Genomic DNA, 11,436 nt, shown 5'->3' with positions numbered 1-11,436 from the left:
GTGTGTTAAAACACGTTTTAACAGGATTCCTAGGACCTTTACTGAGACGCTTTGTAGATACGGCCCCAGCACCACTACTCTAAGACATGTTGTGAATATGGGCCCAGAACTCCAGTTACATGTGTCGAATCAAATAAATACAAAAGGTTAAGCACTACTGTATCTTTTGTGATTCTACAGAAAACATCTAAGCATATCAGAATAAAAAAGGGATATTAGTGTTCTTTAGTTTTACTTGAGGTGTTTTATTCTGTTAGACAGTGTTTCTGTAGCAGGTGATAGATGACATGAGTAATGCTCTGGTCACAGGTAGCTAAAACCCATTTGGTGGTCATAAACAATGAGGTTCAATGAGATACAGACAATAAATAGGATGGATGAAACGATCCACACGATCAAGCAATTCCAACAACAACCGAAGTCTAGTTACGGCCTGGCTGTATGTCCTAGGAGCTTAGCTATGCAGACTGAAGGTGAAAATCAACCTGTGCAGATGTAAATAGCTGGAAAGTAGAAAAATATCCTAGTATTGTTTAAGATGGGACCTTCTGCAACAGCAGTCTGAAGTAGATCTACTGCAGTATTATTAATGTCCAATTACTGAACCACTAGGTTAGTTAGTCACCCTGATCTACTGTATGTGGATGGCTGCACCTCTACTCCCGCTCAGCAATGGCCACCAGGTGGGTGTCGATCTCTGTCTCAGACAGTGTCCTGTGAGGGGGAAGATGAGAAGATGAGAGTGGATGTTAGAAACAGGCTTGGGGAGAGAGAAAGAGAGAAGGATAGATGAATTGCATATTGATCACTTGGCTGTTGTTCCCTCGTCTAAAACCTTGATCATTACCATATGAGCATATGGAAAAGCACAGTGATGACAAAATGCAGTTACTGTGATAGTATAGTACCTGAACTTGGGGCTTTCCTTAGTCACCACACCCACTTCAATTTCACTGGGCTTGAAGTCCATGGACAGAATTGAAGAGAGACAGGAGATGGCCAACTATAGGAGAGGGAAAGCAACAGAGAGAGAGAGAGACTGAATACTGTACAGATTTTCACTTTTCGCCAGATGTTTCCATGATTATCCAGGGGCATTCATCCGCCTACCTCCACAGTCATCTCATATGACAGCTCCGGCCTCTTCTTCAGTTTCTTCTCCAGGTAGCTGTTAGCCTCTGTCTGCTTGGCCCCTACGCTAGTGGCCCTAAAGCCACAGAAGTAGCCTGCCGGGTCACACTTATACAGCATGGGACCAAGCTGGGGGTCTATGGCCACAAAGATCATACCTGGAGATATGGGGAGGAGATGGTTATGGGTCTGTGTCCTCTGTGTGGGAGTGAGGACTCACCTACTGCACTTACTGTTTTTTTCAATCACTTTGATACTATTTTCACAACTCTAAGCACAAAAATCTAAACAGATCATCAAAATGGCTCATGTTTCAAAACTCTAAGCACATTTTCAGTTAACTGAGTGCAGCAAACAAATTCACATTTTTTGTTCACTGCACCAAATCACTCTTTCAATTTGGATACATATTTGATCTACTGAACAAAAATATAAATGCAACATGTAAAGTGTTGGTCCCATGTTTCGTGAGCTGAAATTAAAGATCCCTGAAATGTTCCATACCCACAAAAAGCTTATTTCTCAAAAATGTTGTGGACAATTTGGTTTACATCCCTGTTAGTGAGCATTTCTCCTTTGCCAAGATAATCCATCCACCTGACAGATGTGATACATCAAGAAGCTAATTAAACAGTATGCTCATTACATAAGTGCACCTTGTGCTGGAGACAATAAAAGGCCACTCTAAAATGTGCAGTTTTGTCACACTACACATTGCCACAGATGTCTCAAGTTTTGAGGGAGTGTGCAATTGACATGCTGAAATCCATAGATTAGGGCCAAATGCATTTATTTTTAATTGACCGATTTCCTCATATGAACTGTAACTCAGTAAAATAGTAGAATTGTTGCATGTTGCATTTATATTTTTGTTCAGTATAAGTATCTGCATTTTAAAATGTAATATTCACTTTATTTTTTACATGATTTTTTTGTATTTTGTTAATAATAAAATTAACTACTACTTAGAAAACTGCTCAAAACGGATAACTACTGAACTAAAATGATGTAGTGCCTAGTTAAGGTATATAGTTTGATAACTGCTGAACACTGTAGAATTCTATATATTTTTTTTGTAGAAAGGTCTCAATTTGACACAAGGTAAAAACCAAATCATATATGGATGTGGCTGTAAATACTACATCATCATTCTCCATCAGCCAGTGTGCCTTAATAGAACAAAGTGGAAAGAGTCATTCTATGCGCTACCATTTGGAATTCTAGTGTGGTGAATCAATGGAGAGGAAGAGGAAAGAGAGACCGGGTGACGGGACGACACCACTCACAGCATCCCAGAGGTCTCATCTCAGCATTCTGTGTGTAGACCTGGGAGATGTCCGCCATTCTCCGACACAACATGTCTGCTGTGATGTCATAGCCAAACTTGTACTTCCATTCGGCGGCCTCCACTCGTGCCCTGTGGACCTGGGATCGACTGTCCGCTGAGGGGGGAGAGGAAGAGAGGGTAAATGTGAGTGTGTATGTGTGTGTGTGTGTGTGCGTGTGTGTGATGTGTGTGTGCGTGTGGTGTGTGTGTGTGCGTGCGTGTGTGTGTGCGTGTGATGTGTGTGTGCGTGTGGTGTGTGTGTGTGTGTGTGCGTGTGATGTGTGTGTGCGTGCGTGTGGTGTGTGTGTGTGCGTGTGTGTGTGCGTGCGTGTGATGTGTGTGTGCGTGTGGTGTGTGTGTGTGTGCGTGTGTGTGATGTGTGCGTGCGTGTGTGTGATGTGTGGTGTGTGTGTGTGTGTGTGCGTGCGTGCGCGTGCGTGTGATGTGCGTGTGGTGTGTGTGTGTGTGTGTGATGTGTGCATGCGTGTGATGTGTGTGTGCGTGTGGTGTGTGTGCGTGTGTGTGATGTGTGCGTGCGTGTGTGCGTGTGTGTGATGTGTGCGTGCGTGTGTGCGTGTGTGTGATGTGTGTGTGCGTGTGGTGTGTGTGTGTGTGTGTGTGTGTGCGTGTGTGTGATGTGAGATGTCGTCTGTGCCGTTATACACACCATTGTGTCCTGTCATCACACATCCAATGCGTGGGGTAAGTGGGTACATGTTGGTCAGAGTGGCAGAATCCAGCAGCTTGTCCTGTATTATAATGACAGGGGCACATATATACATACATATAATAGATGATACCTCATTGTTGTTAGGAATATTGGGTTGGTTCCACAATACCAGCTTTCCTTGGACAAGCTTTAACAAAACCATGGCGTGTGTCCCATCAGCAGGAACCCTCGAGACACCACTCGGTCATGCTTCACTGTTCATGACTGACTCTTTCTCTCAAGCCAGATATCGGCGTTCTTTTTCTAATTTGGATGAAGACAAAGACAACCAAGAAAGAAGCTCCTGGTACCATGGAGATGTAGCTCAGGACCGACGCGGAATATCTTACCGGCACTTTCTTCTGTGTGACCACCACAGCACAGTCTGTCCCCCGCACGCCCAGTGATGTCAACCCACCCTGCGCGATGGCTTTGAAGGCATACTCTGAGGGGCAACACATGAGAACATGAGATTATACTTCTTAAATATAGGCTAACTTTTAAAAGCTGCATGGGGTAAACAGGGGACTTTTTGAATACTATACTTCTAAATGTGCTCTTGGGAAAGTCTCAAACATTGGTAGATCGCTTAATTGACGAACAAATAATACCACAGACAAGAAAAGCACATTTAAAACATTCGTCCCCCCCGACATATTCTATGTGAAATACACAATCACTCTATGTTTATAATCACAATATACTACACTTTTGGCCTATGGAGATGCTCAACATCGTATACAGCGCAACATATTGCGAATATCTTACATTTGAGATGCTACAGAACGATACCTATACAGAGGCTAGACTAGCCTAGGTCATCCGCTGCATGAAGCAAAACCGGAGGAATGAAGCAAAATATCTCACCGACTTGATAGAGGCGGCCCTCAGGAGAAAAAATCGTGATGTGTCGGTCAAATCCAGCATTCGAACCACGGGACATTGCTTTGCTTCAAATGATGGTCACCAGAAGTGAACTTTCGGCGAGATACCTGTTACCTTTTCTGCAGTAGCCTAATAACCTTACAGGACTATACTCATAGTTTATTTTTATTTTTGTGGTACAAAAAAAGAAGATCACTCTACAATAGAGAGCAGACGACGATAAAGACTTTTGTAAAGCTTCCAGGAGTTTTACTTTCTCTTTCTTTTTTCAAAGAATCATGAAAGGTTGGCACATATGTGTTGTGAACAACATTAGCGTGAGCAACAATAGTGGACTCGGCGGGTTGCCTTCAAAATAAAAGTCCATAATTGAAACTAAAGCAAACGGATAACAAAAGTAGAATCATGCCACAATTGGACTAAATTGCTAAACAAGGTTGGAATGTTGCTATACAAATTCAACAAAAGATAATAATGAGTTAATTTGACAAAAATGTAACATTTGGTTGAAATTGCACTGTGGATATATTAGACTTCAGAATTGCATTGGGGGCATACTTCCATTCCAATGTACAGCCTAACCTATGGATCTTGTGTCCATGAAATGGGGCCTCAGCCTACTCCGTGACATTCACAGAACAGCTATGCTAGTCAATATGATGCAAAACGCAGAATCATAAGATGCACAATGCATCATACCGGCTGTATTTCTGAATTTTGAAAGTGATATATCTTAAAAACGTGATTGCTGACATGGAAAACAGTTTGGGACTATATCAACAATAGACCAATGAAACAAATACCAAAATATAGTTTTTTTTGTGGATTTTCCTTTAAATTCATTCAATAAGAGCTATGATGCTAATATTTGTGTACACTCTACATAGTTATGTTCTGTGAGTGTCATTTAGTAGGCTGAACCAAAGATCCTTAGGTAAGGCTGTACATTGCAATGTAAGTATGCCCCCAATGCAATTATAAAGTCTAATATATCCATATTGCGATTTCAACAGATTTCAACAAATTAACAAATTATTATATTTTGTTGAATTTCTATAACAACATTTCAACTTTGTTTAGCATGATCTAGTCCAGTTGTGGCATGATTGTACAATTTGTACCCGTTTGCATGGTTCATTTGGGAACCTTTATTTTGAAGGCGGACCACCGATTGTACTATTGTTGCTCACGGTAATATTGTTAACAGCACACTGGTAAGGCTGATTATAATTTGATCGCAATAAGGAAGTTGTCTGTGGAAGGATATAGGCCTACTGGCAAAATAAATCATGAGAAAACATGTATCTTATTAAACAAATTATGGTAGGGCCCCCTACAGCAATGGTTCCCAAACTTTTTTCACTCTGGTCCCTCTTCCAGCATTGGGGAACACCCCCACTGTTCATGACACAAACTGTTCACACCCCTCTTGTTGATGGAGATAATCTTTTGTAAGTTTAAAGTTTATTTCTTGCCATTTTACATGTTTTGTGATGGGGTGAAGTAAACACTTTGAACTTTTAATAAAGCACATTTTCGTGCAATTCTATATATTTTGCCATGTGTAATGTGTATTCATGTGACTTAAACATTACAGCAAAATATATGGGCTAAAAAACGTTAGCTGACACGGGCTAGCTGATCTGGGAATTACTTACAGATCTTAGAGCTACTTACTAAATAGCTCTAAGATCTGCAATGACTGACATGACAAGAGGAAAACTGATGGTGCACAACCCAATTTATAAATTGCACCTTGTGGATTATACTATTACAACTTTCAAGAGTAAATTGATGGCTGACAGAGTTCCTTAAAAGTTTCTGAACCACTGCCCTTCAGTATATGAAAACCTGTGCCTACTCCCATTTCGTAAAGAAGAGGTCGCTCTCTCTCTCTCTCTCTCTCTCTCTCTCTCTCTCTCTCTCTCTCTCTCTCTCTCTCTCTCTCTCTCTCTCTCTCACAAACACGCCCCGAAGTCATCAGTATTGCATACCCTTTGCACAACCAGGCGAGGCATTGCTCCTCTGCCCAAATGTCTAGACGCAGGGTAGGTTTCTGTCTGAGTGATAAGAAACGGAGACAAATTAATCTGGTTGCTTTTGCTGAGCTTTGTGCGTAAGTTTAAACTTTGAATTTATGATATTGCAAACATAATACTACTGTAGGCTAAAATGGAGCTTCTCCTGCAGCCTTACTCATATGCGTTCTCCTCAGTGTAACTGTCATAAATTGTCACCTAACATTTTCACTCAACATTGAATCCCCGCTGGTCAGGAGCCACAGTGTTGAGGTGGTTGAGGTAAGTCATTTTCCATTACATTGCATTATGTTCTCAGGTTTGTGATGGAAGACATGAGAATAGTGTCATTATAAGGTTGTAAAAATACAATCTGTAGGCATGTGAGTAATACATTGGTAATTGCTTTATAGTGTAGTTGGGTAACAAGTTATGCCAGTTGAACAAGTTCTGGTTTTGTTTGTATGTTAATTTGTGTCACATAGACACACATTCACACATAAAATAAAGTGTATTCCTTTGTCTAAGTTCCTTCTGTCATTACTTTGTTTGTCTAAGTTCCCTCTGTCATTCCTTTGTTTATCTAAATTCCTTCTGTCATTCCTTTATTTGTCTAAGTTCCTTCTGTCATTCCTTTGTTTGTCTAAGTTCCTTCTGTCATTCCTTTGTTTGTCTAAGTTCCTCCTGTCATTCCTTTGTTTATCTAAGTTCCTTCCGTCATTCCTTTGTTTATCTAAGTTTCTTCTGTCATTCCTTTGTTTGTCTAAGTTCCTTCTGTCATTCCTTTGTTTGTCTAAGTTCCTTCTGTCATTCCTTTGTTTGCACTTTTATTACCTTACCCCCCTCTCCCTCTCTCTCTCTCTCTCTCTCTCTCTCTCTCTCTCTCTCTCTCTCTCTCTCTCTCTCTCACCCTACCCCCCTCCCTCTCCCTCTCCCTTTCTCTCTCTCTCTCTCTCCCCCCCCCTCTCTCTCTCTCTCTCTCTCTCTCTCTCTCTCTCTCTCTCTCTCTCTCTCTCTCTCCCTACCCCCTCTCTCTCTCTCTCTCTCACCCTACCCCCTCCCTCTCCCTCTCCCTCTCCCTCTCCCTCTCCCTCTCCCTCTCTCTCTCTCTCTCTCTCTCTCTCTCCCTACCCCCCTCTCTCTCTCTCTCTCTCCCTACCCCCCTCTCTCTCTCTCTCATCCTACCCCCTCCCCCTCTCTCTCTCTCTCTCTCACCCTAACCCCCTCTCTCTCTCTCTCTCTCTCTCTCTCTCACCCTACCCCCTCCCTCTCTCTCTCTCTCTCTCACCCTACCCCCCCTCTCTCTCTTGCTCTCTCTTTCTAACACACTCACTTACTCCATCTCTCCCTGTCTGTCTCTGTCTCTGTCTTGTCAGTTTCAGATGTCTGACATGCCAGTCGTTTCTGTCACTGCCACCTGCAGTCACCTGCTTGGAGGTCCTCTCAAACAGAGGGGAACAATAGCTTTTGCCTCACAAGTGCATGTCATAGCATTACATTTGAATGTCTACACATCAAGTTGTGCCTGAGGCAGAGGATATTTAATTCACACTTCCCTTTCTCTTCGGATACAGATAGATCTCAGTCAGCCATTGGAGTCTCAAGGACCTTTTGCGGTCATTGTACACAAGCTCTCTGATGTCATTGTCAAGGCAGAGTATGACAGCCAGTCGCAACAGCTCCTTGACAACTTCCAGGTATGGTAAAATTACACATTTAATTAGATTCAACAGTGATAACAACATCATATTTTATCATACTAAAGTATATGTTTTTGTTTTAGGGTTATGTGTCCACCCATCCCCATACTGTTCTCCTGGACCCCCTTCCAGCAATGAGCCAGCTACTGGATCGCTTCGCCTCCTATCGGATTATGAGCCAGCTTCAGAACTCCCTGAGAGGTACAGTATAGTAGCCTCACTGTCCTTCCTCTAGACATCTACCAAGCCAAGCGCTCTCTCTCCTTATGCTCTTCCTGATCCCGCCCCCATGTAGAATGGCGAATCAGCAGCCCTCCCTACCTGGAGATCAGCACCAGTGACCTGTCAGTCATCCAGCAGGACGTGGAGAGCAAGGGCCTCAGCTTCCCTCTGAGTCAGTGAGGGACTGTCTACAACCAAACACATAAACATAAACCTAATTAATCGTATTATTATATACAGAGGCTCCACACTGAATCACTATGGTGATTCAGTTTTTGGCAAACTTTTATGGTCTAATTTACAAGACATTTACGGCCGATTCCCCGGGATACAGATTCAGCCTAGTCTTGGAATAAGAAGCATGTTCAATGAAGATTGTCCATTGAAAGTGAGTTTTAGTCTAGGACTAGGCTGATCTTGTGACTGGGAAACTGTCCCATAAGATCGCGTGTTGTATTGTGTCTCCTCACACCTCACTATTCCTCTTCCTCTTAGTCTGTAAAACCAGGGTGGCTCATGGATCCTGTTCCCATGACGTAAGAGACTGCCTGTCTTTCTATTGAGTCTTTTTTTGCATATTTCCCCGTACATTCCATATATAAACAATAAAATAAAACCAGTTCTGTCTTTTTGTGTGGCTCAGTGATTTGCTGCTTTGTTGACACTGTGAACTCTATAGAAATGTATTGGTGTTTCGTAGCCCATGGCTCTCCCTCTAGTTCTTCAGACTTTAGTGTCCCTGTTCTCTCACCATACCATAGATGTCTCTGATCTTCAGCATGGCTGGTCTGTCAGAGGCCCGCCCTCCCTGTGTGCTGCAGAGCTTCGTCAACCACGGTGCCGTGCTGCACAAGGTGTTTGTGGTGGGAGAGGACCACTTCACTGTGGAGAGGCCCTCGCTGAAGAACTTCCCCCCTGGACCCTATGGTTAGTGTGGACACACCCTCACCTCTTTCTCCCTCTTCTTCTCCCTCTCTCGATATTTCTCATTCTCATGCTTATACTGTTTTTAATCATCTGTTGCAATATAACTTCTTCCTAATGTCTATGGCATGTTTTGTGACTCCAGAGAGGAAGACGATCTTCTTCAACAGCCACGAGGTGTCCAAGCCAGAGTCCTGCTCCCACCTCACTGCAGTTAGTACGACCTCCACTCGGACAATCAACTCTGTTCAATTTGATTCACTGGCACTGATTCCTGTACAATTTAATTTAATCTCCTTTACCCTGTTCTACTTGACCCACTGTGTGCAATTGGCCTTGTACTATCCAGGGCCCATATTCATAATGTGTCTCAAAGTAGTAGTGCTGAGCTAAGATCTTTAATTTTATATTTTTTTGTTGTTGATCATAACGATCACATAGACAGGGGGACCTGATCCTAGATCAGCACTCCTACTCTGATACACTTTGTGAATAGGGATCCTGAACAGATGAACTGATCATCTGTCCTGTGGTGTTGTGTCTCAGCTGGATGAGAAGGTGTCGAGCCTGCCTCCCCCCAGTGGTGAGGCCATGGTGGCCCTAGTAAGAGAGCTGAGGGCAGAGCTGGGCATGGCTCTGTTCGGGGTGGATGTCATCGTCAGCATCGACACACACACCCTCACTATCATCGACATTAACATCTTCCCAGGTCACTGGGCCATCCTTCATTTCCATTTGTCATTAACAGACACTCTTATCCAGAACGACTTACAGTCTTCAAAGTCACTTCATTCTGCTATATTTGCTTCCATGTTACTCTTTCACTCTTACTCAATTTCATGTTCTCTTTCTAGCTCCCTCCCTCATCAACCATATCTTTCCATCCCTCTCTTCCAGGCTATGAGGGAGTGCCTCAGTTCTTCTCCTCCCTCCTCAGTCACATTGAGTCAGTATTGGACAACCAAGAACTGGAAGAACCCCAGGCAACATGTCCTCCTGCTCCCTCGACTCCCCAGGCTGACCTCTGAACTCTGACCTGGGTTCACCATTGACCCTTGACCCTGACCTGGCTCATCTTCTATGATACATACTGTACAGAAAGCTCCTGGAAGTAGGAGACCTAATCGACAACTGTTGCCTTTAAATAAATCTCATAATATGGGTCTGAGTCACCTCTCCTTGCAGACACATACAGTATCAGTCAAAAGTTTGGACACAACTACTCATTCAAGGGTTTTTCTTTCTTTCTATCTTTTTTAGTGAAGACATCAAAAATATGAAATAACACATATGGAATCATGTAGTAATCAAAAAAGTGTGTAACAAATCAAAATATATTTTATATTTGAATTCTTTAAAGTAGCCACCCTTTGCCTTGATGACAGCTTTGCACACTCTTGGCATTCTCTCAACCAGCTTCATGAGGTAGTCACCTGGAATGCATTTCAATTAACAGGTGTGCCTTGTCAAAAGTACATTTGTGGAATTTCTTTCCTTCTTAATGCGTTTGAGCCAATCAGTTGTGTTGTGACAAGGTAGGGGTGGTATACAGAAGATACCCCTATTTGATAAAAGACCAAGTCCATATTATGGCAAGAACAGCACAAATAAGCAAAGAGAAAATGACAGTCCATCATTACTTTAAGACATGAAGGTCAGTCAATACGGACATTTTCAAGAACTTTGAAAGTTTCTTCAAGTGCAGTCGCAATAGGCATCAAGCGCTATGATGAGACTGGCTCTCACCAGGACCGCCACAGAAAAGTAAGACCCAGAGTAACCTCTGCTGCAGAGGATAAGTTCATTAGAGTTACCAGCCTCAGAAATTGCAGCCCAAATAAATACTTCACAGAGTTCAAGTAACAGGCACATCTCAACATCAACTGTTCAGAGAAGACTGCGTGAATCAGGCCTTCGTGGTCGAATTGCTGCAAAGAAACCAATACTAAAGGACACCAATAATAAGAAGAGACTTGCTTGGGCCAAGAAACACGAGCAATGGACATAAGACTGCTGTAAATCTGTCTGTTGGTCTGATGAGTCCAAATTTGAGATTTTTGGTTCCAACACTGTGTCTTTGTGAGATGCAGAGTAGGTGAACGGATGATCTCCGCATGTGTGGTTCCCGCCGTGAAGCATGGAGGAGGAGGTGTGATGGTGCTTTGCTGGTGACACTGTCAGTGATTTATTTAGAATTCAAGGCACACTTAACCGGCATGACTACCACACCATTCTGCAGCGATACACCACCACATCTGGTTTGCACTTAGTGGGACTATAATTTGTTTTGACCCAGCACACACCTCCAGGCTGTATAAGGGCTATTTGACCAAGAAGGAGAGTGATGGAGTGTTGCATCAGATGACCTGGCGTCCACAATCATTCAACCTTAACCCATTTGAGATGGTTTGGGATGAGTGAAGGAAAAGCAGCCAACAATTGCTAATTATATGTGGGAACTCCTTCAAGACTGTTGGAAAAGCATTCCAGGTGAAGCTGGTTGAGAGAATGCCAAGAGTG

At 42.9% G+C, this 11,436-nt stretch overlaps 2 protein-coding genes across 3 annotated transcripts; one reads left to right on the top strand and one right to left on the bottom strand.

The window, feature by feature from the left end:
- Positions 1–221: 221 nt before the first annotated feature.
- On the bottom strand, positions 222–4,357 carry LOC135552720 (proteasome subunit alpha type-6-like). Its single transcript, XM_064984524.1, has 7 exons — positions 4,035–4,357; positions 3,518–3,612; positions 3,126–3,207; positions 2,418–2,573; positions 1,111–1,289; positions 909–1,003; positions 222–714 (listed from the first exon to the last, which is right to left on the bottom strand). Exons 1-7 carry the CDS (start codon positions 4,108–4,110, stop codon positions 657–659), a joined length of 741 nt encoding a protein of 246 aa, XP_064840596.1. The 5' UTR covers positions 4,111–4,357; the 3' UTR covers positions 222–656.
- Positions 4,358–6,018: 1,661 nt separating this feature from the next.
- LOC135552719 (inositol-tetrakisphosphate 1-kinase-like) lies at positions 6,019–10,078 on the top strand. 2 transcript variants are annotated; one of them, XM_064984522.1, is made up of 10 exons: positions 6,019–6,168; positions 6,328–6,352; positions 7,645–7,767; positions 7,854–7,971; positions 8,066–8,164; positions 8,488–8,528; positions 8,754–8,919; positions 9,062–9,129; positions 9,463–9,625; positions 9,814–10,078. In XM_064984522.1, exons 1-10 carry the CDS (start codon positions 6,086–6,088, stop codon positions 9,942–9,944), a joined length of 1,017 nt encoding a protein of 338 aa, XP_064840594.1. In that variant the 5' UTR covers positions 6,019–6,085; the 3' UTR covers positions 9,945–10,078. The 2 variants fall into 2 exon arrangements, with proteins under 2 accessions (XP_064840594.1, XP_064840595.1); XM_064984523.1 differs by lacking the exon at positions 9,463–9,625.
- Positions 10,079–11,436: the final 1,358 nt, after the last annotated feature.

Source organism: Oncorhynchus masou, chromosome 13, assembly GCF_036934945.1.
Source record: "Oncorhynchus masou masou isolate Uvic2021 chromosome 13, UVic_Omas_1.1, whole genome shotgun sequence".
Lineage (NCBI taxonomy): Eukaryota > Metazoa > Chordata > Actinopteri > Salmoniformes > Salmonidae > Oncorhynchus > Oncorhynchus masou.
This window is presented reverse-complemented; position numbering and strand designations above follow the sequence as displayed.

Excerpts from the sequence above, each read along its gene's own strand:
- LOC135552719 (XM_064984522.1), top strand. The coding sequence starts at position 6,086 with ATGTCTAGACGCAGGGTAGGTTTCTGTCTGAGTGATAAGAAACGGAGA. Across the intron at positions 7,972-8,065 it reads GCTTCAGAACTCCCTGAGAG|AATGGCGAATCAGCAGCCCT; the intron begins GTACAGTATAGT and ends GCCCCCATGTAG. Across the intron at positions 8,920-9,061 it reads CTTCCCCCCTGGACCCTATG|AGAGGAAGACGATCTTCTTC; the intron begins GTTAGTGTGGAC and ends TTGTGACTCCAG.
- LOC135552720 (XM_064984524.1), bottom strand. The coding sequence starts at position 4,110 with ATGTCCCGTGGTTCGAATGCTGGATTTGACCGACACATCACGATTTTT. Across the intron at positions 3,208-3,517 it reads TCACACAGAAGAAAGTGCCG|GACAAGCTGCTGGATTCTGC; the intron begins GTAAGATATTCC and ends ATTATAATACAG. Across the intron at positions 715-908 it reads AAGGAAAGCCCCAAGTTCAG|GACACTGTCTGAGACAGAGA; the intron begins GTACTATACTAT and ends TCCCCCTCACAG.